The sequence below is a fragment of the Astatotilapia calliptera genome, chromosome 15, assembly GCF_964374335.1.
Source record: "Astatotilapia calliptera chromosome 15, fAstCal68.1, whole genome shotgun sequence".
NCBI classification, from domain to species: Eukaryota; Metazoa; Chordata; class Actinopteri; order Cichliformes; family Cichlidae; genus Astatotilapia; species Astatotilapia calliptera.
This window is the reverse complement of record NC_137436.1, coordinates 34,806,280-34,830,005: the sequence shown is the minus strand read 5'-3', so window position 1 is coordinate 34,830,005 and position 23,726 is coordinate 34,806,280. Positions and strand designations below refer to the sequence as shown.

Genomic DNA, 23,726 nt, shown 5'->3' with positions numbered 1-23,726 from the left:
TTCTACATTACATTTTGTATATTATGGAAGAAAACATGCAAAATTGTCTCTCTTTCAAAGCCATAGAGAAAGAAGACTCCACTGGTGTGCCACAGAAATATGACTCCACTGTAAGTGTTATTTACCACATTATTTACAGTGCCATTTAAGTGTTATTTAACTTAAAGAATAGTGTCCGTATTTCCACCAAAGTGCAATCCAATTACCTGCTGAATGAATAGTTTTAACATTTGTCCACAGTTTCTTTCTTTTACCTTTGTTGTCTGCAGTGATTTTAGTGTTGTGAATAACTAGTGTGTATGTGTGCTGGTGCTATTAATTATTCTTTTCAGGCATTGGAATGTTTGTTTGATACTACAAATTTGGTGAGAAGTTGTGTTCAGAGTGCAGTGAGCATGCTGAGAGATGAAGCAAACAGTGGTGAATTCAGCACTAAGAGGGTTGAGAAGCTGCTCACTCTTCTGGATGGAAACCATACTCAAGGTTAGAAAATAAGTCAGTAAAGATGATCTTTTAACATCAGTCCTGTGCTGGGCACCACTATACTGAAACTGCATTCAAAATACAACAATGTGATGTGAACTTAATTTTGTTTCCAAGGATTGTTTGCAAAAATTGTGAGGAAGCGACTTCACTCACTGTTAAAGGACAATGAGGTCAATATGCCCATTCTAAAAAGCTGGGTCCTAAATGAGGCATCTAATGACAGTGCTCTTCAAGAAGGAGGGACGTTCCTGTAAGTTCCTCTAATATTTGCTGTACACTCTGATGGTCTGCATTTGACTTTTTTGGTACATTTAAATGCAGTTATTTCTGACATTTATTCACAATTTATTGAACGATAGGTTTGTTGCGTCAAACATAAAGAAATGCAAACAGATTTGGTTTCATTTGACAGACTTGCCTCAGCTGTAACTTTGAGTAGATATCAGCAAATTTATGTTCAATTTTAAGAATGTTGTATGATTATTTCTTTCAGGCACACACTGTGGAGGAAAATCCAAGCAGTTGTCACTCCACTTCTAGCCTACCTGGTCTCAGTAATTGACCGAGATTGCAATATGGACCTTCTCCTGGAAGAGGAAGAACAAATTGTGAACTTGTGGCTTGAGATTTTTGGAAACAAAGAGATGCTCAGTTTGCCTTACGTCAGGGTGGAAAAGAAGTAGGTATCTCTTGGTTAGAGAATGTAGGCATCTACAGTTACTGGCCAATTCATGGGTGCATTTTGCTCATTCTCGGCCAGTACCTCTGTTGCTTTTAAGACTGTCTTAATTCTTCATGGCAAAGATTCAATAAGGTCTTAGAAACATCAATTAGATTTTGGTCCGCATCGACATGATAGCATTGCACAGTTGCTGTTTGATTGCTTGTTCATGATGCCATTCCACAACATCCCAAAGGTGCTCTAGTGGATTGAGATCTGGTGACTGTGGAGGCCATTTGAAGACAGTGTCATGAAGAACACTGTCATGTTCAAGAAACCAGTTAAAGATCTGAGCTTTGTGGCATGGCACTTCATTCCTAGAGAAGCACACTTTACCCATAGGATGTGCCCATGAGATGGATATAGTCATGACTGTCACGATGTCTGTGGCTGTTTAAACCATTCTTAATTTATGCGAAGGGGCCCAAATTATACCAAAAATATAATATTTTTTATTTATATATTTATAATATTATGTACTCCTCACACTGCCACCAGCAGCTGGAACAATTAACACAAGGCAAGATGGCTCCATACTTTCATTTTGATTATGCCAAATTGTGAGCTACCATCTGAAAGCAGCAAAAATCAAGAACCATTAGACCAGGCACGGTTTTTCCAGTTTTTTTATTTTTCCAGTTTTTTATTTTTCCAGTTTTTCAATATACTTCAGGGTTTGATGTGTTGTGGCTTTAGAGGTGCAACAATAGAGATGGTTCTGTGGAATAATCTCAGTAGATCAGCAGTTTCTGAATTAGGCTGCCAGTATGCTTTCCACATAGGTCGCTTTGCGTGGTGCGGCATAATAATCACGCAGTTACTTCTATTTATCCTATTTTCCATTAGTACCTACTTGGATCAACTCGCCACGATTCCACTCAGATCGGCTGGTTTTCCATTACAATCAAGTACCACCTAATACATGTGGTCGTCTACTGAGTTGCTGTCGTTGGCTGATTAGAAATTTTAGTTAATGAGCAGTTGAAGAGCCAAAGAAGTGGCCGATGTATTCAGTGCATATTGTTTTATTTACATCTAATTTGTATCGTTGAAAGACAAGACACTCTGATTTTTTTAATGATCTGGCACAAGAAAATTGTATGTACACTAAAGTAAATCACAGTAGCTGTTTCAAAAAACATCCCTAATGGTTTTCGTTTGCTTGTTTTTCTGACTCTCTCACTTCTCCAGAGTATTAATGGTACAAAGCCATGTCACAGGTGGCCATACCATGTTCTGCCGCCTGCCCTTCAGTTGGTGGATCAAAGAGTTCCTAGATGGGCTCATGATGCAAACATCCAGACATCAAAGTAAATATATATTTTACAAGTAACATATGTAGATATTCACTTTCTAAGAGTTGCACTTTAATTTTAATTTAAAAAAAGTTTTAGATTAAAATCTAAAAAATTACTGACTCTCCCAACTTTGTGTTTTTTCAGCTCATTCAGTTCGTCATTTCTATGATTTGTTCTTGGAAACTCCACTTGGCACTTACATCTCAGAGAAAGCTAATGAAAAAATGAAGAGAGAATTTTGCAAAAGGTATCTGCAAGATTTTGTTTCCATGACCATGAAAGTGGCATCAGATGAAGAGTTAAAGGTGAGAGCGATGCGAAGGATTGTGAATAATAATGATCTCCATTAGTGCAAAATGACAGTTTATTTTCTTAAGTGTAGATATGTTGCACCGTGGCTGGAAAATGCTTGTTTATCTGTGTTTGATTAATGTTATGTTCAGTCTGCTGTAAATCCCACTACTCTCACTGAACTTGAACTCCAGCAAAACAAAAACATGTAACCGTACACAGTTTTCTCTACTGTCCCAACAGTCAAGTTCACTACAATCAAACAACATGTCCATGTAGATCAGCTAAACCCATTTTTATACTTAAAAAATAACATTTTATTAAAAACGAATCACCATACACTATACAGTAAGTAAGTTGGACTGATTGTGGAAATATTATAATTCATGTCAACAAACTGGAGTGAAAAATCAATAACTCAGTGTTATAGAGATTAAAGTATTACTCCATTAATTATATTTTTATTTTGACACTATACACAGCTAGCGGTAGTAGCTACTCATCTGGAACTCTATAAACTTTACTGAAAAGTTGTGTTAATTTCAATTCAATTTCAATTTTTACTATTATATTACATGTAATGCTAATTTAAGTTACAGTGTTGGGAAGGTTACTATTAAAATGTATTCCACTACAGATTACAGAATACATGCCCCAAAATGTATTTTGTAACGTTACTTAATATATTATCAAGCTTATTACAACTTATTACTATTACTGAAGGATAGTCGCCATACCAATACCAACTCGATTTTTAATAGCTTACTTACAACTGGGCTACACTGCCCATGAGGCTACATTCTTTAGGGCTATGCCTGTAGCACTCTGCCTATTGCCTTCATATTAAATAATTTTTTGAACAATAATTTTTAAAAATATTTCGTCACGTCATTATGCGGGCCACAAGGTGACATGGGTCATAAGATTGAGACCCAGGAATTAGAGCCTCTTGATGCGTGGTTTTTTTTGGGTTTCCACCGGCATGGAATTACCAAAACCAGTGAGGGGACAGCCTAACATATGAAACAAGAAACGGCCGCCGTGTAATCCATTTATTTCAACAAAGTAACTGTATTCTGAATACCACCTTTTTAAATGGTAACTGCAACGGAATACAGTTACTCATATTTTGTATTTTAAATACGTAACACCGTTACATGTATTCCGTTACTTATATATTATTGTAACAAATAGATCAATATGTTATTAATCTATTTGGTCCTTTACTCCTCAGCTCCTCTATCAGGCAATGACCAGCTGTGCTGATGAAGTACGAAAACGAAAACAAGATGATAAGCTTTCTCTTCCACTCATCCACGTTGCATATCATTTGTACCAAAACCGTCTTCAGAACCTCTCACGGATGATTTCTCTTCATCCTGAAGTTATTTCCCCTTTGCAAAAAAATCCGGTGATTAGCGGTTATCCGGCAATGGTGAGCACGTTTCTTAATTCCTGGTGTTCACATTCTTGTGACAAGAATGACACAGCATGTTACAAATATTGCAAAACTATCACTTACAGACTACTTTACTTTCCTGTAGGTTTTGGATGTCTATGCAGCCAAGGCATGTGTTGAAAGCCTGGAACCTTCTAACTTAGAGAATGATACTGTCTGCCAGCACTGGCTGAGGAAGGTGAAGAAGGTGCAGGCTTCTTTGGAGTTGATTTGCTCCCAAAGCAGTAGCAAAAAATATGGTGAGCACTGCCGGAAAGTACTCCATGATTTCAGGTAAGATACTGATGCAGTGAATTGAAATTCTGAAGCCCAGTTCTCTCTAGTGTTAAAATGGCCTGTATTTGTATAGCGCTTTACTGAAAGAACCTCTCATTGTAGTCGCCCATTCTTGTGACTCATATTGTGGTGATTGCTGTAATGCAGAATATTCTTGTTTATTCAAAGACATCGTAGCTCACTTATTTCAAAATCAGGTGTATGACATTAAACTGTCAACTTAGGTTTTCCACCTTTTTTTTCTTCTTTTTTTTTTGCCTGTCCCGTTTGGTTCTTTTGCCATCAGAATTATTGTCTAAAGGCAAAGAAAGATGCCCAACGGATTTACTTTACCAAATGGACCTTGCAGTGTTGGTCTATTTGATTCACCTTTGCTTTTATTGTTTATTTTATTTTATTTTCACTTGCTAAACACGGGACAGACTTGACTGGGGAAAAGAAAAGGGAGAAAGAAAGAGGGAAAGAAAAACAGCAGGGAAGAGGAACGGGGATAAAGGGCAAAAAACAAAAACCAACGAAACAAACAGACAAAAAATACATATATCAATCACCTGGATCACCTGTTGAGAAAGAAAAAAGAGAAAACAAAATACATACAAAATATTGAATATTATTGTGCAGCACGTAGGATCGACAGCGCACAGTGTGCTTTGAGGTAGGAGCCAAAAAGGGTGTAGTTTGTGTCTGTGAGCGCCCGTGTGTACACCTGTGAGCATGAGCGCGCTTGCATTTAAACGTTTCCTTCATGTAATGATCCAGTTTACCACCTTTTATAACTGCTTTATTTGAGAATACAAAAGCTGAGTAATGACAAAAATTTAGAATCACAAAACATCTGAATGAATTTTAAAAGTTTATATTCTTTTAATCACAAAATCACTGAAATGTGGGAGAATCCATTACAGACAGGTAAATGTTTTAATCATCCAGTCATGAAAGATTATTCTAAAGGTCATCAACAGACTCCAAATCCCCAGATATGAACCACCTGTCTGCTGAAGAGAAACACTGAACACTACTCTAACAGAGGATGACTATCTTGTTAATTTCGCCTCCTCACTACATATGACTCTGGATACTGTAGCTCCTGTGAAAAATAGAGCCCCAAATCAGAAGTATTTGAATCCCTGGTTTAATTCTCAAACAAGTAGCTTAAAGCAGATAACTCGTAAGCTGGAGAAGAACCAGCATATCACAAATTTAGAAGATCATCATTTAGCCTGGGGAAATAGTTTGCTGCTTTATAAAAAAAAAAAAATTCCTCCGTAAAGCTTCATCACTGATTAAAGAAAATAACAACAACCCTTGGTTTCTCTTCAGCACTGTAGCCAGGCTAACTGTACAGCCCAAGCTGTGTTGAGCCAACCATTCCATGAATTTCTTCACAAAATCAAATTTTAACCATTGGAAAAAAATTACTTAATAATCATCTTATGTAACATTATCTACAGCTCCCAAAAAGTTGATTCTGTTCATCTGGATGTAATGTTTTCAGTGCGAGAAACGTTTCGTCACTCATCCAAGTGACTTCTTCAGTCTCAGCTGACTGGTTGGATTTCTCCAACCTTATAAACAGTACATTTGCACAATGACTGAAGGTAGCACCAACAGGTGTCCATTATTTCACTATAATTGGAACATATTTTAATAAAACAGTTAAAGAACAAAACTTGTGTCAGTGTCCAAATATACATGGACCTAACTGTAATTTGAAATGGGAATTTATTGCTACAGGGTGCCCGCAGCAGCATTATAGTGTAATAGTAGTGACACAGTATATACAATAACACAGCGAAGGTCACATGTAAGCACATAAGTAACGTAGGTAGTGATTTTCCTTTTAAGTTAAGGAATAACAACAAATTAACTGAGAGTTAATCGTGTAACTCTGAGCTCCACTGTACTGTCACATATCAATCAATGGATGTCTCTTGCATTAAGCTTTTTAACCAGATGCACAAAATCCTGCTTTTCCACTGTGTCACTGCATTAGTAATTTCCCTCCAATGTTTGCTCTTCCTGTCCTATAGAATGGAAGTAGCAAGTGTAGCTATCAGTGTTTGGTTGAGTCATTTGTTTACATTTGGGTTGCACATCACCAGCTACTGCTATCTGCTATCACAAAGTTTTTTAAGTTTTTTGTGTTTTTCTGGTGGTTGTTAAAGCTAATTTTATTTTACAAAATTTGCAATGGAGGCTGACATGCATCTGTGTCATTCCTTGGGCTTGTCTTGTGATTGCACAGACTAGACTGAGGATATAGTGTTGCTTTAACAAGGATATTGAAGTAATTTTATGTATTTTTTATTATTGTTACTAACTGTGATTGTGTGTGTAATATTTTTGCAGCAATGGCTGGAAGCGCATCCACATCCTTTCTTTTTTTGTTGAACACATGCTACTGGGTTTCCAAAATGAAGACCGTCAGCTCAGGACACATGTCCTAAACACCATTAAAACTCTTAGCAATGTAAGTGGGTTTTTTGTTTTATTGTATGTTGTTTTGCTTTGCTTTAAAACAAGCAGTTAAACTGTTGTATCCAATAAAGTGGCTGGTGAGTTTATTCAGGTCAAATCTGGTTTGCTTTAGGTTTAATTTAAAAATTAAAGCTGACCAAGCTCAACATAATCAATGTGGTCTACAAAGATGGAGGCCGTATTTTTTCTGTAACCTGTCCATGCTGCGCAGAATTTTGTTCTGATAAAATCTGTCAAAATTACAGTGGGATGCAAACGTTTATTTTCCTGTATAAATCGTTGGTTGTTACAATAAAAAATGTCAGTTAAATACATCATATAGGAGACACACACAGTGATATTTGTGAAGTGAAATGAAGTTTATTGGATTTACAGAAAGTGTGCAATAATTGTTTAAACAAAATCAGGCAGGTGTATAAATTTGGGCACCACAAAAAAAAAAAATTAAATCAATATTTAGTAGATCCACCTTTTGCAGAAATTACAGCCTCTAAACGCTTCCTGTAGGTTCCAATGAGAGTCTGGATTGTGGTTGAAGGTATTTTGGACCATTCCTCTTTACAAAACATCTCTAGTTCATTCAGGTTTGATGGCTTCCGAGCATGGACAGCTCTTTTTAACTCACACCACAGATTTTCAATAATATTCAGGTCTGGGGACTGAAATGGCCGTTCCAGAACGTTGTACTTGTTCCTCTGCATGAATGCCTTAGTGGGTTTTGAGCAGAGTTTCGGGTCGTTGTCTTGCTGAAAGATCCAGCCCCGGCGCAGCTTCAGCTTTGTCACTGATTCCTGGACATTGGTCTCCAGAATCTGCTGATACTGAGTGGAATCCATGTGTCCCTCAACTTTGACAAGATTCCCAGTCCCTGCACTGGCCACACAGCCCCACAGCATGATGGAACCACCACCATATTTTACTGTAGGTAGCCAGTGTTTTTCTTGGAATGCTGTGTTCTTTTTCCTCCATGCATAACGCCCCTTGTTATGCCCAAATAACACGATTTTAGTTTCATCAGTCCACAGCGCCTTATTCCAGAATGAAGCTGGCTTGTCCAAATGTGCTTTAGCAAACCTCAAGCGGCTCTGTTTGTGCTGTGGGCGGAGAAAAGGCTTCCTCTGCATCACTCTCGCATACAGCATCTCCTTGTGTAAAGTGCGCCGAATGGTTGAACGATGCACAGTGGCTCCATCTGCTGCAAGATGATTTTGTAGGTCTTTGGTGCTGGTCTGTGGGTTGACTCTGACCGTTCTCACCATTTGTCGCTTCTGTTTCTCTTCAGAGAAAATTAAAAGAGGAGGGAAACTTACAATTGACCCCCTTAAATACTCTTTCTCATTATTGGATTCACCTGTGTATGTAGGTTCCAATTTGAGTTCCAATAATTAGTTCTAAAGCTTTTGGAATCAATAAAATGACAACAGTGCCCAAATTTATGCACCTGCCTGATTTTGTTTAAACAATTATTTCACATTTTCTGTAAATCCAATAAACTTCATTTCACTTCTCAAATATCACTGTGTGTGTCTCCTATATGATATATTTAACTGACATTTTATTGTAACAACCAACGATTTATAGAGGAAAATAATGACTATTAACAAGGTTGCCCAAACTTTTGCATCCCACTGTATCTTGTTTTAAATGATGTTCTGCTAACAAAAAAATTTGTAACAACATAATGTTCATCATTATAGTATTGTGTATCATTTTGTACTTCTAAGGTTCTGCAGGAAAACTCGGATGTAAAATCTACAAAAGGTTTTGAAGCTGTAGTTAAAGTCCTGAAGTCCTGCAAACAGGAGGCAACTAATCAGCTTTTCAGGTAAGGCTGTCTGACTATTAGCAGAGTTTATTATGATATTATATGAAATATTGAAGGATGTTCTTTAGCAAAGCCATTGGAAAGACCTTAAAGTTGGGTGTACTAAACTTTACAACAGGGGTGCTGCAGTACCCCCAGAACCTCCACTTCCCGCAGCCTTTTTCTTTATTTGCACTTAAGCTAATTTGATTGTTGGTTGCATCTTCCTGAAGGTTTGGCCTTGAGTGTGGGGTGTGCATGAGAGAGCCTCAGGAAACAGTGGGACTGCCATGCAATCACATCTATTGCTTAACATGTATTAAGAACAGCCTTGATGCAGGACGGACATCCTGTCCAAAGTGCCGCCAACAATTACCAGATGATTTCCAACCACATGTTTCTGAAGACATAAGGTGAGATTTGTTTGACCGTTTAGCTGATAAAGTATTTAATAGTGCAACTGTAAACATTTACATGGAAAACATGCTCTTCTCATGATCTCAGAATAGAGTAGTGTGGCTTGTGGGATTCAGCTGTTCCCATTCAAAAGTGTATGCTTCATATTATCAGTATTTATTACAACTTTCCTGTAGTTAAGTCTGAAAAGTAACACAACCTTATGGCTTTAGTAATGACTGAGTGCCATTTGGTCAGTGATCAAACCTGCAATGATCAACTCTAGGTTTATCTCATTAGTGATAATGTGGAAATTGCATGCTAATTTGCAAAACAAAAAACAACTTAATTACATAGATGTTTACTACAATGCATACCACCACACATGTGGAACCTACTTCTGTGTACATGTGTCAGTGCAACAAGATTGGCTCATTTTTCCCATTGCCCCCTGGTTTGAATGTTGATTTGCTTTTTGGGGGGAGAGGGGGACAACCAACATCTTAACCTTAACAGAAAACTACTGTTATAGATTACACACGTTACACATGTTACACACGTTACACAGCTAGGCGGAACTTGCTGCTGCAAGTGGTCAAAATATGCTCAAGGTTAGGGCTTGGAAAACTGCAGAGACATGCTGTATCAATGAATAGTGGGACTGGGCAGGGTGTTGCAATGTTGGTTTAATCAAAGAACAGTTTAGAATGGCATTCAGTCCCTTCCACCTTGTCAAGAGTCATTCTAAGATTTGGCTTTCACCCTATAAAGCCTCCATTTTGACTAACTCAGAGACACTATACCCTTTCCTATACTTTCTTGAAGCTGCAGACCATATTTTTGGAGCTTCCTTCCAGCATAAACCAGTTCTCCAGATGTTTGTCCAGCAAACAACTATTGTTTTAGCATTCCCACCTCTGATGAATCCCTCAACTCTAGGGTTGGGGTTAGGCCTTCATTTCTGACGGTTAGGGTTGGAGTAATGGGCTAGCATTGTGAAAGCATTATGCCAGTTCAATGTCCTCACTAAGATATGAAAGACTATGTGTGTGTGTGCATGAGCATGAACACATGCTAGGAAATTATACTACAGTCTCGGTCGTTGTGTCTTTGGGCAAGACACTTCACCTACCGCCTACTGGTGATGGCCACAGGGGCCGATGGCGCAATATGGCAGCCTCGCCTCTGTCAGCCTGCCCCAGGGCAGCTGTGGCTACAACTGTAGCTTGCCTCCACCAGTGTGTGTGTGTGAATGTGAGAGTGAATGAATAGTGGAATTGTACAGCGCTTTGAGGGACCCGAAAAGCACTATATAAATGCAATCCATTATTATTATTATTATTATTACTACTACTATAAAAGACAGTATTAGAAAAATGTCATGGCATATTGACCATTGATCATTTTTGGAGAATCGGTTTGCAAAGTTTAACATTTGGGAATCATCTAATAAGAACAAATTAACGCCGCTTTTAAAACGTATTTACATTGCCTTACTTTTTGTATCCCTGCAGCGCATCTGTGAAGAAAAATGCAGAATTCAGGCAATGCTGCAATAGTTTCTTTGTTGATCTGCTCTCTGCTGTGTGCTTCAAGGATAATACACCTCCAGCCGAAGGTGTCATCACCCACCTGTTGTCCTATCTAATGATTGAGACAGGTACTGCTTACTGTAGCCTACACTATTAAGAAGATTCTGTTTCACCTTCTTTTCTAAAGAAGCTGAAGTCTTGACAACACAAAAACAAAAATGTAATGTGTTGGAATAAATTATTATTATTGTTTTACATGTTTACTTTAAATTATTTTTTCCAAACAGAACATAAACAGGTTCACACCAAAGTTTTATCACCATTTGAAGAGTCCCCAGATAAAAACCCAGTTGTGCGATCAGTAATCCTCAAACTGCTACTGAAGTTCAGGTAGGTAACCTACTATAAATATGTCAATCATCAAAGATGATTGAGACTAACAAGACAGGTATCTCACTGATTTAAAGTGTATCTTTTATATCAGTTGACGAGCATTGCTACTTTAATAAAACTTGTGATAAAATCTGTAAATAGATTTAAATTTCTTTACCTTACACTATATGATTGACCTAACTCTGTTTCAGCTTTGATGAGGTTCAGAAATATTTGCAGCAACATTTTTCATCTGTTGAAGAAAGCAGATTTGTGGATGATGGGGACAGAGCAGAGCTCTATGCTTTATACATCAACTGCTTGGAGGTAAAACTAGAAAAATGCTGTCTTAATTGTATTTAACTGTGTTAAAATGTACTTTAAAAAGGTGAACACTGAACACTGAAATTACTTACTTTGACAGCATACAGTACTCCACAAACAAAAAGTATTTCTCTAGAAGGACATGCTATGATGAATTGTGAAGTACAGAGATGCCTCTCAGAAAACAGAAACCTAACCTTTATTTCAGCAAAAGGAAAGATTAAAGTCCACAGTGTCCATCCAGTCATTCTTTCCCATTCAGTGTCTGGAGGGGAGCTGGCGCCTATCCCAGCTACCATAGGTTAAGGGAAGGCTCGGACAGGTCACCAGCCTATCACTGGGCTAACAGATAGAGACAGACAATCATTCATATATAGGGGCAATAACCAATGAACTTAACCCCAATAACTGCATGCCTTTGGACTGTGGGAAGAAGCCAGAGTACCCATAGAGAGCCCACACAGACACATGGTGGATTTAAACTCAGGATCTTCTTGCTCTGAAGCAGCAGTGCTAACCATTCCCCAAACGTTCTGCCCAGCCATGCTGTACAATGTAAATAACAAAATCTAATGTGATCTACTGAACAGAAGGTTGGTGGTTCGATCCCTGGCTGCTCCAGTCTGCATGCCAAATATCCTTGGGCAAGATACTGACCCCAAGTTGCTCGCCGATACATCCACCAGAGTATGAATGCGTGTGATTGGTAGATAGAAAAGACCTAAGCATAAAAGAAAATGGATGTGAATGGGTAAAAGAGGGATGATGTACAGTGGCTTGCAAAACTATTCGGCCCCCTTGAACTTTCCCACATTTTGTCACATGAGAACATGAATCAATAAAATTGATTCATGTTTGTGGCTGTAATGTGACAAAATGTGGAAAAGTTCAAGGGGGCCGAATACTTTTGCAAGCCACTGTATAAAGCGCTTTGAGTCCTCTGGGAGAGTAGAAAAGGACTATATAAGAATTTGTCATTTACAACCAGAGCAAGACAAACAGAATCTAACATACAACACAAGTGGGTGGAAGAACGTGAGATAGGATAAGAATTACACACTATTTATTTGTATTTATACACAAGAGGGCAACTGGGAGGAATGAACACAGCTAACAACACACAAAGACAACGAGAAAGGAGGGAAGGTCAAAATAAATGCAAGACAGTAGAGACAAATAACTACCAAAACAAAACAGTAAGTTAGGAGTGATAACTAAATGGGTAAACAGAGACACATAAATGAACTTAATGCAGGGAAACTGATACAGGAGGGTAATATAAGAAATATTTAGGATGAAACTAAAGTCTAAGCCAAACAGGAAACTACGATCTCTAAGGAATGCCAAGGAATTACACGAAAAAGCAAATATAAACACCAAGAAAAGTAAAAGTCAAACAGAAAACAAAACCTTTGTCTAAATAAACAAAAATTCAAAGTTCATAAACTCAAAAACATTGGGTCCAAGACCTACAAGCATTAACACATCTGTTTGTTGTTCTGTTTGTTTGTTTGTTTGTTTGTTTGTTTGATTGATTGATTGATTGATTGATTGATTGATATTTGTCAAATAGACAACTTCTGAATGGGGTATGGTCTAAATGACAGCTATACCTCAAATTGATAGAGGTCAGATGAAGTGACAATTAACTGGTGCTATTTGCAGGACTCCATCTGGGAGAAAATGCCTCAGGAGGGCAACAAAGCTGCAGAGTTACAATGGTTTGATAATGAAACACAGTTCCTGCGCTTGTTTTTGGAAGAAGACACTTCTGCTGCAGCAACAGTCTGTATTCAACACCTGCAACATATTGCCCGATTGCGTGTGACGCTCACCATGGCTGCACAGCTCATCAGTGACAGACTGCCTGGTAAGCTATACGTTTACTATTGTATTGCACTACTACAGTTTGCAGTGGTTTGCAGCTAAAACAATGTTTGTCATTGTTCCAGACGGAGCAGAAGATTTTCTAAACATGGTGAAAAAGCTCTGTGAGGACAGTGGAAATGACTGGTATCGTGTTTACCTCATCCGCAAGCTCAGCGAATCACAGGGTGTGGAGTACGTCCAGACAATGATGAAAAAACCTGAGTTCTTCTGGATTTTCCCTGAAGAGATACATCAGCAGGTAAAGCTACTGCCAAAAACTAGAGTATAGTTGAATTAATTCAGACAGTTTTATCTATAACGTGTGAGATCGTATCAATAGTTAGGCACTGTATTGGGTAAGGAGACTCTACAATGTAACTCTACAATGACAGAAGCCCAGACTTGTTGATGAACAAGAACAAGTAGGGAGGAATGACACCCTTTTAATAGAAAAAAAGCCCCCGTCCACTCAGGCCAGCCATTTCATTGGAAGAAGTTGGGCTGAGGGAAAAGAAGACAAAAAAGAAGAGCCTGAGATATAACGAACTAAGATAAACAGGGAAGATCACAGCCTCCTGGGGAGTGAAGACAAAGAGTGATGGCTGCAAAATCGTAGCTTATAAAGTCAGATTTTACTGTGTTATGGTCTGTCTAGAGGTGGCCAGACCACAACATGAAGGCTTCCTGTTCAACTGAAATCTCTTTGGTTTTAAGAAGTGTGAGCAAGCATTTTAGTGCAGTGCGTGAGGGTGTCAGTGGTGTGGCTTTGCAATCGTGTGTGTCAAAGATCAAATTTCAGTAATGTGTGTGTAAGAGGCTTTCAGTAATAATGTCCCGAAAGGCCCATCATACAAGAACATCTCGGGTGTAATATATGTACTTAAACATGCTTCCTTTTCTGGTTGCAATTTTGGTGTCAAAAGAATGAAGATGGAGGCCTGATGGACCAGTATCTTGTGTATGGAGAGGAGTACAAGTCCGTGCGAGAAGCAGTTGCCAAGGCAGTAGTGGACGGTGATGTCGAGCAGATAGAAGACGCCTGTGAGGTATAAATATGCGCCAAACATTCTCTTTCATGTGTTTCACTTACCTGTTACTATTATATTGTTTTGATGAAACCACAATCTGTGTGCTAAGTTCATTTAATAATAATAATAATAATAATAATAATAATAATAATAATAATAATTTAAACATTTCTCATTACTTGTACAGCACTGCTAGTTACATTATAAGACCTGAGATACTTTGTAGTACTTTTGTAGTACTCACAATAGTACTAGTACTTTACTCTATATGCTCATTTTTATTTTTATTTTTATTTTACACTTATACTTTTCATTATTATTATTTTTTATACATTAGAGATGCACGGCATCACCAAAGAATCGGACAGTGTTTCTCCTGCTGGCTCTTTTCCGAGAGGTTACAACTCTGTACAGATCTGAAAACAGGGGTCTTCATCCTACTCCTGAGGTATGAATAATGAGAAAATTACCATCTGTAGTAAATGGATAAAGCATCGAGACTCTAGAAGAATTATTGGATTTTATTCAGGAAAACATGGATTTGGGGATTTTATTCTCAGCTGTAAGTGTGACGCTGAGTCTCAAAGTTTTAGAAATATAAATGAAGGATGATGATTTACAAACTCAGGGACAAAAACAATCATTTCCATATTTTCTAAAACGGTATGTGCTGCTCTAGCAATAATGTTGATATGGGTGTAAACCAGGGAGAGTTTGCCAGTGGAGGGGGGAACTTCACCCCCCTTCTACTCTACTCTGTCTCTGCTAAATTATTTTTTATTCCCAGTGGGGAATCATCACCCCATCTGATTTTTAGTACTGCATCTTGAAACAGTCTATAGTGAAAATGTGACAGTATGAACAGGATCCTCTTTTGTTCCAGCTTTTCATAAAGCCACCAAGCACTGCTGTTTCTGAGTGAAAACTACAATTAGCTATATAAAAATCAGAACATCAGAAGACTCACACATAATCCTCAGAATATTTCTACTGAGTATAAACCACAACTTATCATCTATATCACAATTCTGAAAATTGTGAGTTGTGTAGCTTCTTCTTCTTTTACCTTGTTTGCAGCATCCTGGAGACATTCTTCTTATGAAGTCTGTCTCTGAAAAAAGTGGGAGTTTTTTTGGGCTTTGCCTGTTATGGTGCAGCTGCTGTGATGTGCAGATAGACGGGAGAAGCCACACTCATGAGTAAAAAGAACAACCCTAACCTGACTGTCATTCACATATTTCAACCTGGGGTCCAAAATGTTGTAGAGCATGTTACAAACTGAGTCATTTACTGACTCTCAAACTCCAAATGTTAGTCGCTTATCTCAATAAATGTAGTAGGATCACTTCCTTCGCTGTCTGGAGATTGACAGATAGGATAAAAGAGGATGACACACTGAAGAAGATGATCCTCAGGAAAGCAGAAAAAGAGCATCATCAATGCAGAATGTGTTTTTATTAACTGCTGGATTTATTTACCGCTGCTACCAGCAGCACTAATACTATTATTAGTAATAAATAAATCCAGTAGTTCATAGGAAAATATCTTGTAGTAGCACCACATTAGTTTTGTTTTTTCATTAGTCTCCATAATGTGTGTGAGGCTGAGCAACAACAGCCTCTCCCTGCAGCTCCACACTGCTGAGCTGTCGACCTCAGAGCAATGTTGCAGTGGGGCGAGGAAGCTAAAGTCATCACCGTGGATTGTCCTTATGATGAAGTTGGAAGATACACGGGAACTCTCTTAAGCAAGCTTTCTTCTATTGTCTTTAATTAGTCTCAAGGAATAGTTCTCCAGGTTTCTTGAAAGGTATTCAAAGCTGTTCTTTGGATGTTGGCTGCCTTTTGTTGTGCCATGATGATCCCACGCTGCTACAATAATCTTGTGGTCCGGGCTTCCAGGAGACCAGTCCAAACTTCCATTGTTTGTTTGTCTTTCCAGTGTATTCCAGTGTGTTTGAGATCACTGCCATACTGAAAGTTGAAGTTATTGTCAGATGGTATTGCATGAAGGATCTAAAAGTTGATGAGAACAATAGCACTGGCCGAAATGCCAACCTAAACTGTAGCAGAGCCTCCTCCTGACCTCCCTGTACATAAACCAAAAATTGAAAATTCACGTTCATCACATCAGATGACCAGACACTCATTTCTACTTTCTAGTATATCTGCTAATATAAAATCAAATATGACACTCTGTTTAACAAATTAGTGCAATTATTCCGTCAGTTATTCTTCCTGTTTTTGAGGGTGAAATTGTATTGCTTTTCTTACATGTCTTCTATATTCCCTAAAGCAATGTCTTGAATTTGATGACCTCATCGAGGGCTCAAGGTATCTGCATCAAGCAGAAGTAAGACGATTTGCCTCAGCCTTGGTTTACAACAGGTTGGGAGCACTCACTGTTCAGCCTGGTAGTGCTATCATGGAGAACACCATCACTGAGCTGATCATTCATCTGGCAGCTGTGCTGCTCACTGGGAATCATCACCTGCTGATGCCACTCAAGCATCTTGGTCTGTCTCCTGAAAATATGCAGGTAAACATCAGGACATCATATGTAAAAAGTGGATGTAGTCATAAAGATGTCACCCACTGCTCAGTGGACTTGTTAACTTAACAACATTACATTTATGTTACCTTTGTGCAGTTTCTTAGATTGTCATTTCATTTAACCTACAGAGGGCTTTTATACCCACAATGCCTGATGACATTTTAGCTGTTGCCCAGGCAGCCATGAATTATGAGGGCCAGCTCACTTGGTATGGTAAGTATTACTCCTTTTATATATGCAACTAAAACATTATAAATGATCCTTTGTAGTAATTTAGGTTTTCACACAAGCAGCCCTAAATTGAAATCCTTTGAAGAATTCTGCAACAGCAAATATAAAGACATTTATAGGGGATGTAAAGCTTTTTAAATTTTATTGTGGGGCAAAGTCACCAGACTTATTTATTGGATTTAGCTCATGATTTTATGCATGCAGATTTTATGTCCATGTGACCATTAACTTATGTTAATAATGGTAATGGTTCAAAATAAGAGTGTACAGATGTGTTACCAAGATGGCAAGAAGGATGTGGCAAGACTTGGTTCTAGGAGCACTTTGCATAAACTTGCCTGCATATTATGTTTTAATAACTCAAGTGATTTTTTTTCCCATAGTCTGTCCAAATAATCATCCATGCTGCGTTGATATGGTAAGCTATTTTTATTCCGTTCCAGTTAATATATTAATGACAGTGATTACAAATATAATGTTGTTAATAATTGTAATATTTATGCCATCTTTCGCTGTAGTGCGGCATGCCCATAGAGAGAGGCCGATGTCTGGAGTGTGGTGAAGAAGTTGGAGGAGAACATTACGCAGTCGTGCCTGGATTCACAAAAGTTCAGTTGCATGAGTGAGTGTCATTAAATTCCAAGAAATTTAATGTACTAAACACCTTTCTTTAATGTCTTGATGCATTCTCAATCATCCAGGAAAATAAATCTCCTAAAGTTGATTCTGTTCATCCGGACGCTGCGTCCAGATGAACAGAATCAACTTTTGGAGACCTTTCTTTAATGTTACAGTGAAACTCAGGTCTTAAAAGCTTGGTTCCTAGTTAATTTATATTCATACAGTGGGGCAAAAAAGTATTTAGTCAGCCACCGATTGTGCAAGTTCCCCCACTTAAAATGATGACAGAGGTCAGTAATTTGCACCAGAGGTACACTTCAACTGTGAGAGACAGAATGTGAAAAAAAAAATCCATGAATTCACATGGTAGGATTTGTAAAGAATTTATTCGTAAATTAGGGTGGAAAATAAGTATTTGGTCACCTCAAACAAGGAAAATCTCTGGCTCTCACAGACCTGTAACGTCTTCTGTAAGAAGCTTTTCTGTCCCCCACTCGTTACCTGTATGAATGGCACCTGTTTGAACTCATCATCTGTATAAAAGACACCTGTCCACAGCCTCAAACAGTCAGACTCCAAACTCCGCCATGGCCAAGACCAAAGAGCTTTCGAAGGACACCAGGAAAAGTATTGTAGACCTGCACCAGACTGGGAAGAGTGAATCTACAATAGGCAAGCAGCTTGGTGTGAAAAACCAACTGTGGGAGCAATCATCAGAAAATGGAAGACATACAAGACCACTGATAATCTCCCTCGATCTGGGGCTCCACGCAAGATCTCATCCCGTGGGGTCAAAATGATCATGAGAACGGTGAGCAAAGATCCCAGAACCACACGGGGGGACCTGGTGAATGACCTGCAGAGAGCTGGGACCAAAGTAACAAAGGTCACCATCAGTAACACACTACAACGGCAGGGAATCAAATCCCGCAGTGCCAGACGTGTTCCGCTGCTGAAGCCAGTGCATGTCCAGGCCCGTCTGAAGTTTGCCAGAGAGCACATGGATGATACAGCAGAGGATTGGGAGAATGTCATGTGGTCAGATGAAACCAAAGTAGGACTTTTTGGTATAAACTCAACTCGTCGTGTTTGGAGGAAGAAGAATACTGAGTTGCATCCCAAGAACACCATACCTACTGTGAAGCATGGGGGTGGAAACATCATGCTATGGGGCTGTTTTTCTGCCAAGGGGACAGGACGACTGATCTGTGTTAAGGACAGAATGAATGGGGCCATGTATCGTGAGATTTTGAGCCAAAACCTCCTTCCATCAGTGAGAACTTTGAAGATGAAACGAGGCTGGGTCTTCCAACATGACAATGATCCAAAACACACCGCCCGGGCAACAAAGGAGTGGCTCCGTAAGAAGCATTTGAAAGTCCTGGAGTGGCCTAGCCAGTCTCCAGACCTCAACCCCATAGAAAATCTGTGGCGGGAGTTGAGAGTCCGTGTTGCTCGGCGACAGCCCCAAAACATCACTGCTCTCGAGAAGATCTGCATGGAGGAATGGGCCAAAATACCAGCTACTGTGTGTGCAAACCTGGTAAAGACCTATAGTAAATGTTTGACCTCTGTTATTGCCAACAAAGGTTATGTTACAAAGTATTGAGTTGTATTTTTGTTATTGACCAAATACTTATTTTCCACCCTGATTTACGAATAAATTCTTTACAAATCCTACCATGTGGATTCATGGATTTTTTTTTTCACATTCTGTCTCTTACAGTTGAAGTGTACCTCTGGTGCAAATTACTGACCTCTGTCATCATTTTAGGTGGGGGAACTTGCACAATCGGTGGCTGACTAAATACTTTTTTGCCCCACTGTAGATAGATAGATATCTAGCTAGCTAGCTAGCTAGCAGTAAATTGTGTGTCACAGACTGTAATTCACATTTGCATGACTTATTTAAACACCATGAAACTCCAAATACACAAATACATGAGACCAGCCACAAGAACACTCCTGTTCACAACTTTTAGGCACAGACTGACACTGTGCCTCTTCATTAAATCCTCAAAGAAAATGATCAGAAGAAGAAATTGGAAGCACAAGATAATTCAGGCACTGCTCATTTGTCTTTAGATGATAACAAAGACTTTGATATAATTGAATTGCTCCGTAAAGTAGCTTCAGCTGATTTATATAAAAAAAATCTACTGCAGAAATTTTCAGTATATTTATCCAGTGATGTCAAACCTTCCACTTGGAAAAGTAACAGATATTTGGACTTAGACTTGGAAAGGACTTAGAGAAAGAAAAATGTGCATGTGTGAATGTGTTTTCTACCATTAAAGCTGTGGCACTGGGAGTATACCAGCTCTTCTTCTTACTGATACAAATCTGTTGTTTTAGGGATCAAACACGTCCCGGTCACATTCTGGGAGACCCTGAACGGAGAAACAACCCAGATGCTTTAGACACCAAACACATGTCTCTGACTCCCTTTACTCTGGTCAGGTTGGTTACACATTTGGCCATGATGCTGGGAGCCTCAGAGAAACCTGAGGTGAGCAGATTATAATTACTCTATCTTTGTGGATCCTAATCATTTTTAAATGAAGTATCTGAAGTGAGAGTTACTTTGTACAGTAGTGGCAATATCTAAGCAGCTTAAGTCATAAGCTGTTCATGAATAATCCACAAAACTCAATGAATGATGTTGTTTGTTTTATTACATCTAACAATGATGCTGTCACTCACTCTTTGTTCAGGTTGTCCAACAGATAATCCAGCCACCTGTGGAGGATGTCAGTTTGTTTCTCAGGTTGCACATAACAAAGGATCTTGAGCATCTGTCCCAGGCACTGGGAAAAGGAGCTGACGACAACGTAACATCTGTTCACTTGGTGCTCAAATCACTGCAGGAGCTACCACGGGCCAGTTCCAGTAAGTATCCAATCTTTAGTCACATGAACATGTGTCGAATATGGTCACATCTAGAATGACAGGAAGAAATAATGGAAGTCAGTACTTCATAAGAACTTGATTAAAATTGTGATTCCATTTAAGCTTAGAAAGAGTCTGCCATTCATTTTTGACTTTTCTTCTAGCTACTATCGACCCTTACCTTACAACCAAAGAATCCAGAAACACCTGGGAGACTACTGTGGCGACAGATATTATGACACCAAAGCTGATGGTAATTTGTTAGCTCAGTTTTTACCCTTTTTGTCATGAACCCCTTTTCACTCTTATCTATATAAACCCTCTTATATACCCTTTACCAATATTTTGTGTCCAGGATCTTGACCAACTCCTACAAGAGGCAAAGGGAACCATCAGAAATGACTCCCGTGTATCTTCCAACTTCATCATAAGGACGATCCACGGTGAGGACTTTAACTTCCTCACCTCACTGCAACAGGGCTCTAAGGTCGACAGCTCAGCAGTGTGGAGCTGCAGGGAGAGGCTGTCGCTGCTCAGCCTCACACACATTATGGAGACGAATAATCAAAAGGAGGAGCTCCCCCTGCTCTGGAGGTTCCTGCAGAAGGTGTGTGTCTCACAGATGTAAAGCTTTGATTGATCAGAATTCACCCATCCAGTCAAAAATTTACTCGATTGCATGCGTGAATTACTGACCAGACTAAGGCTTTTTTTATTTGTTTGTTTTGTTTTTTGTCTTTGAGGTAACACTGTGCACTATGGATAATTGCAAAGTTTTCTTTTTTTAAAACCTTTAGACCAAATGTCAAATTTGCCCTCATATATTATGAGATGGATGAGTACAATGTTCTTTGTCACACATTTCTAGAATAGAAATTGAATAGAATTGAATAGTCCATCTTTTCCCACAACCTTCAATTATATCAGTGCACCACAATGCTATAACTAATTATCTTTATATATTTTAAATGTAAAAGCAATTTTAAAAAGTTTCAGTAAGCTTGTTATTATTCTCACTGGTAGAATTGAAAATAACCAAAGATACACAGCCTGTGCTGTTGAAGCATTGTTATCAGCCGATTGTTTTTTTGTTTTGTTTTTTCAGGAGAGAGAATTTCGGCTTATCAAATTCCTCCCAGAAATCCTAAACCTGCAGAAACGTTTGGTGAGAAAGTACCAAAATGCAACTGAAGATATTGTGGGCTCCATCAGAGAATTCATTGATCAGCAAACAGGTGCAGATTATATGGACCTAAACTCTCTCCAAATGTGAACAATGACGTGATTAATCTACAGTACTATTTCTGAATAAATGTGAAAATCACAGTCAAAATCCTTTAAAGTTGGCTTTTGCTACACAGACAAAGCAACTGAAATATTTTTATTCTGTTTGTCATGCAAATGTTTTTAAATTTGTTGTTTCAGAAATGGGGCAGCAGTATCAAAAACACATTGAGACCTTCTTGAAAACATGGAATCAGCTAAGAGTTTCTGTCACCAGCAGTAAGTAAACACTTCTACCCTTTGTCTGAACAACAAGATAATTTGTTGGTGCAGTTAAATCTTTTATTGTTCCTTTTATTTTGTATTTTTTTTTCAGGACATTTTTATCAACTATACAAAAAAAATAGCTTGATTTGACTTTGCCTTACTGGGTTTAAAATGGGAACAGTGGAATTCTTGATTGATTTTAGTTGCCTTCGAGAGCAAACATAATTCTAATTCTAAATGACTCTGTAAACAATAAAGGTCAAAATAATAGAAAAAGATCTACCACTGACCAATTACTGAAAACATATTATTATTTGTTCTTGTGATTAAATGGAACAGTTAATAAACACATATGTAGATTTTTGTTATATTTGAAATAAGGAATTATTTATCTGTCCTTTCAAAACTATAGATGAAATAAAAATTCCAGAAGAATTTTGCAGCAGGGATTTGGACCTGGACAGTGACCTCAGGTACCTCCTGCCCCGTCGGCAGGGTCCAGGCCTGTGTGCCACAGGGCTGGTCAGCTATCTGGTGACTCTCCACAATGAGTTGGTGAATGCAGTGGACCGTCACACACGAGAGGACAGCAGGTACTTTTTTAAAGCAGGTTATGTAGCTTTTTTAATCGAGCTGTATCAGGTATCCTCCTACCTGAACTTCAAACAAAGGGACAGATGAGTCAAATGAGCATCATTCAGGGGTGTTAGTATTAAAAATCCTTTCTTTCACCTGGGAGCTTGACATAGATACCCAGAGCGACATAACCAATTACTGAGTCGATGCTATTGATACATTAAATATTGTAAATATAATACAGTTCAGTTTTGTTCTCAACAAAAATTTTCTTCATCAAAATAGTTTCTTGCATTCTAGACCAACATGAGCAAAGACATGTGGGGAGATTAAACTTTATATCTACATTGTGATGTCTGCAGTGACTACACAGTGAGTCTGATGGAGCTAATGGAGCAGCATGTGATCAGCTATGATGTGGAGAAGGATCTGCTTCCTCTGGTTTTGTCCAACTGCCAGTACAGCTTGGAACGTGGCCACGAGACAATATCTGAGTATGACCTGCCCAGGATCCAACAGCAGATCCTCACCCGCTTTCTGCAGGGAAAACCTCTCATTACCCGCGCAGTGAGTCCACACAGCCAGTTAAAACATGTGTTCCACGTCTACAATTACACAAACTTTGGCTGAAGTTAAGAGTTCCAGTTGTTTTAAACTCTTGATTTCTCTCCACTGCAAAGAAATTCATTTTCTGTTGAAGTTCTATTGTAATAGACAGCAGGAGGGCTCAAGAAGCAAATACAGTACAAACACAAATAGGACTAAGCTATTACTGTTTGTTCCACATATTTATGACAGCACACTACAACATGTGGGTTTTACATCTTAAGTCCTCCCTGACAAAACCTCCAAGGGATTCTTTTTCCAGAATAAAGCCAGGAATCTTTTGTTAGGCAAAGTTGTAAACCACTGCACTATGGAGTTTGTTTTTATTGTGTTGGTTAACTACAGTGGGAAATTTTCATCATTTGACTCAAGTCTTGTATCTGTTCTATGTGATCTTACTTAGTTTAAAATCATATTTACATATT

At 38.6% G+C, this 23,726-nt stretch overlaps 1 protein-coding gene across 1 annotated transcript in view; it reads left to right on the top strand.

Annotated features, from left to right (window-relative positions):
• The window catches only part of LOC113006391 (E3 ubiquitin-protein ligase rnf213-alpha-like), a 67,053-nt gene that overhangs the window by 39,632 nt on the left and 3,695 nt on the right, over nucleotides 1–23,726 (top strand). Inside the window, exons 29-58 of the mRNA XM_080289394.1 lie at nucleotides 61–110; nucleotides 333–483; nucleotides 601–736; nucleotides 980–1,165; nucleotides 2,399–2,517; nucleotides 2,650–2,810; nucleotides 4,031–4,231; nucleotides 4,341–4,528; nucleotides 6,881–7,001; nucleotides 8,734–8,834; nucleotides 9,047–9,226; nucleotides 10,724–10,869; nucleotides 11,029–11,131; nucleotides 11,326–11,440; nucleotides 13,103–13,307; nucleotides 13,390–13,565; nucleotides 14,230–14,352; nucleotides 14,672–14,782; nucleotides 16,630–16,872; nucleotides 17,016–17,100; nucleotides 17,502–17,536; nucleotides 17,637–17,740; nucleotides 20,095–20,248; nucleotides 20,454–20,628; nucleotides 20,793–20,881; nucleotides 20,984–21,235; nucleotides 21,734–21,863; nucleotides 22,054–22,131; nucleotides 22,532–22,712; nucleotides 23,058–23,262. Of these exons, the coding sequence (XP_080145520.1) occupies nucleotides 61–110; nucleotides 333–483; nucleotides 601–736; nucleotides 980–1,165; nucleotides 2,399–2,517; nucleotides 2,650–2,810; nucleotides 4,031–4,231; nucleotides 4,341–4,528; nucleotides 6,881–7,001; nucleotides 8,734–8,834; nucleotides 9,047–9,226; nucleotides 10,724–10,869; nucleotides 11,029–11,131; nucleotides 11,326–11,440; nucleotides 13,103–13,307; nucleotides 13,390–13,565; nucleotides 14,230–14,352; nucleotides 14,672–14,782; nucleotides 16,630–16,872; nucleotides 17,016–17,100; nucleotides 17,502–17,536; nucleotides 17,637–17,740; nucleotides 20,095–20,248; nucleotides 20,454–20,628; nucleotides 20,793–20,881; nucleotides 20,984–21,235; nucleotides 21,734–21,863; nucleotides 22,054–22,131; nucleotides 22,532–22,712; nucleotides 23,058–23,262 (4,304 nt within the window). The remainder of the gene's footprint in view (nucleotides 1–60; nucleotides 111–332; nucleotides 484–600; nucleotides 737–979; nucleotides 1,166–2,398; nucleotides 2,518–2,649; nucleotides 2,811–4,030; nucleotides 4,232–4,340; nucleotides 4,529–6,880; nucleotides 7,002–8,733; nucleotides 8,835–9,046; nucleotides 9,227–10,723; nucleotides 10,870–11,028; nucleotides 11,132–11,325; nucleotides 11,441–13,102; nucleotides 13,308–13,389; nucleotides 13,566–14,229; nucleotides 14,353–14,671; nucleotides 14,783–16,629; nucleotides 16,873–17,015; nucleotides 17,101–17,501; nucleotides 17,537–17,636; nucleotides 17,741–20,094; nucleotides 20,249–20,453; nucleotides 20,629–20,792; nucleotides 20,882–20,983; nucleotides 21,236–21,733; nucleotides 21,864–22,053; nucleotides 22,132–22,531; nucleotides 22,713–23,057; nucleotides 23,263–23,726) is intronic.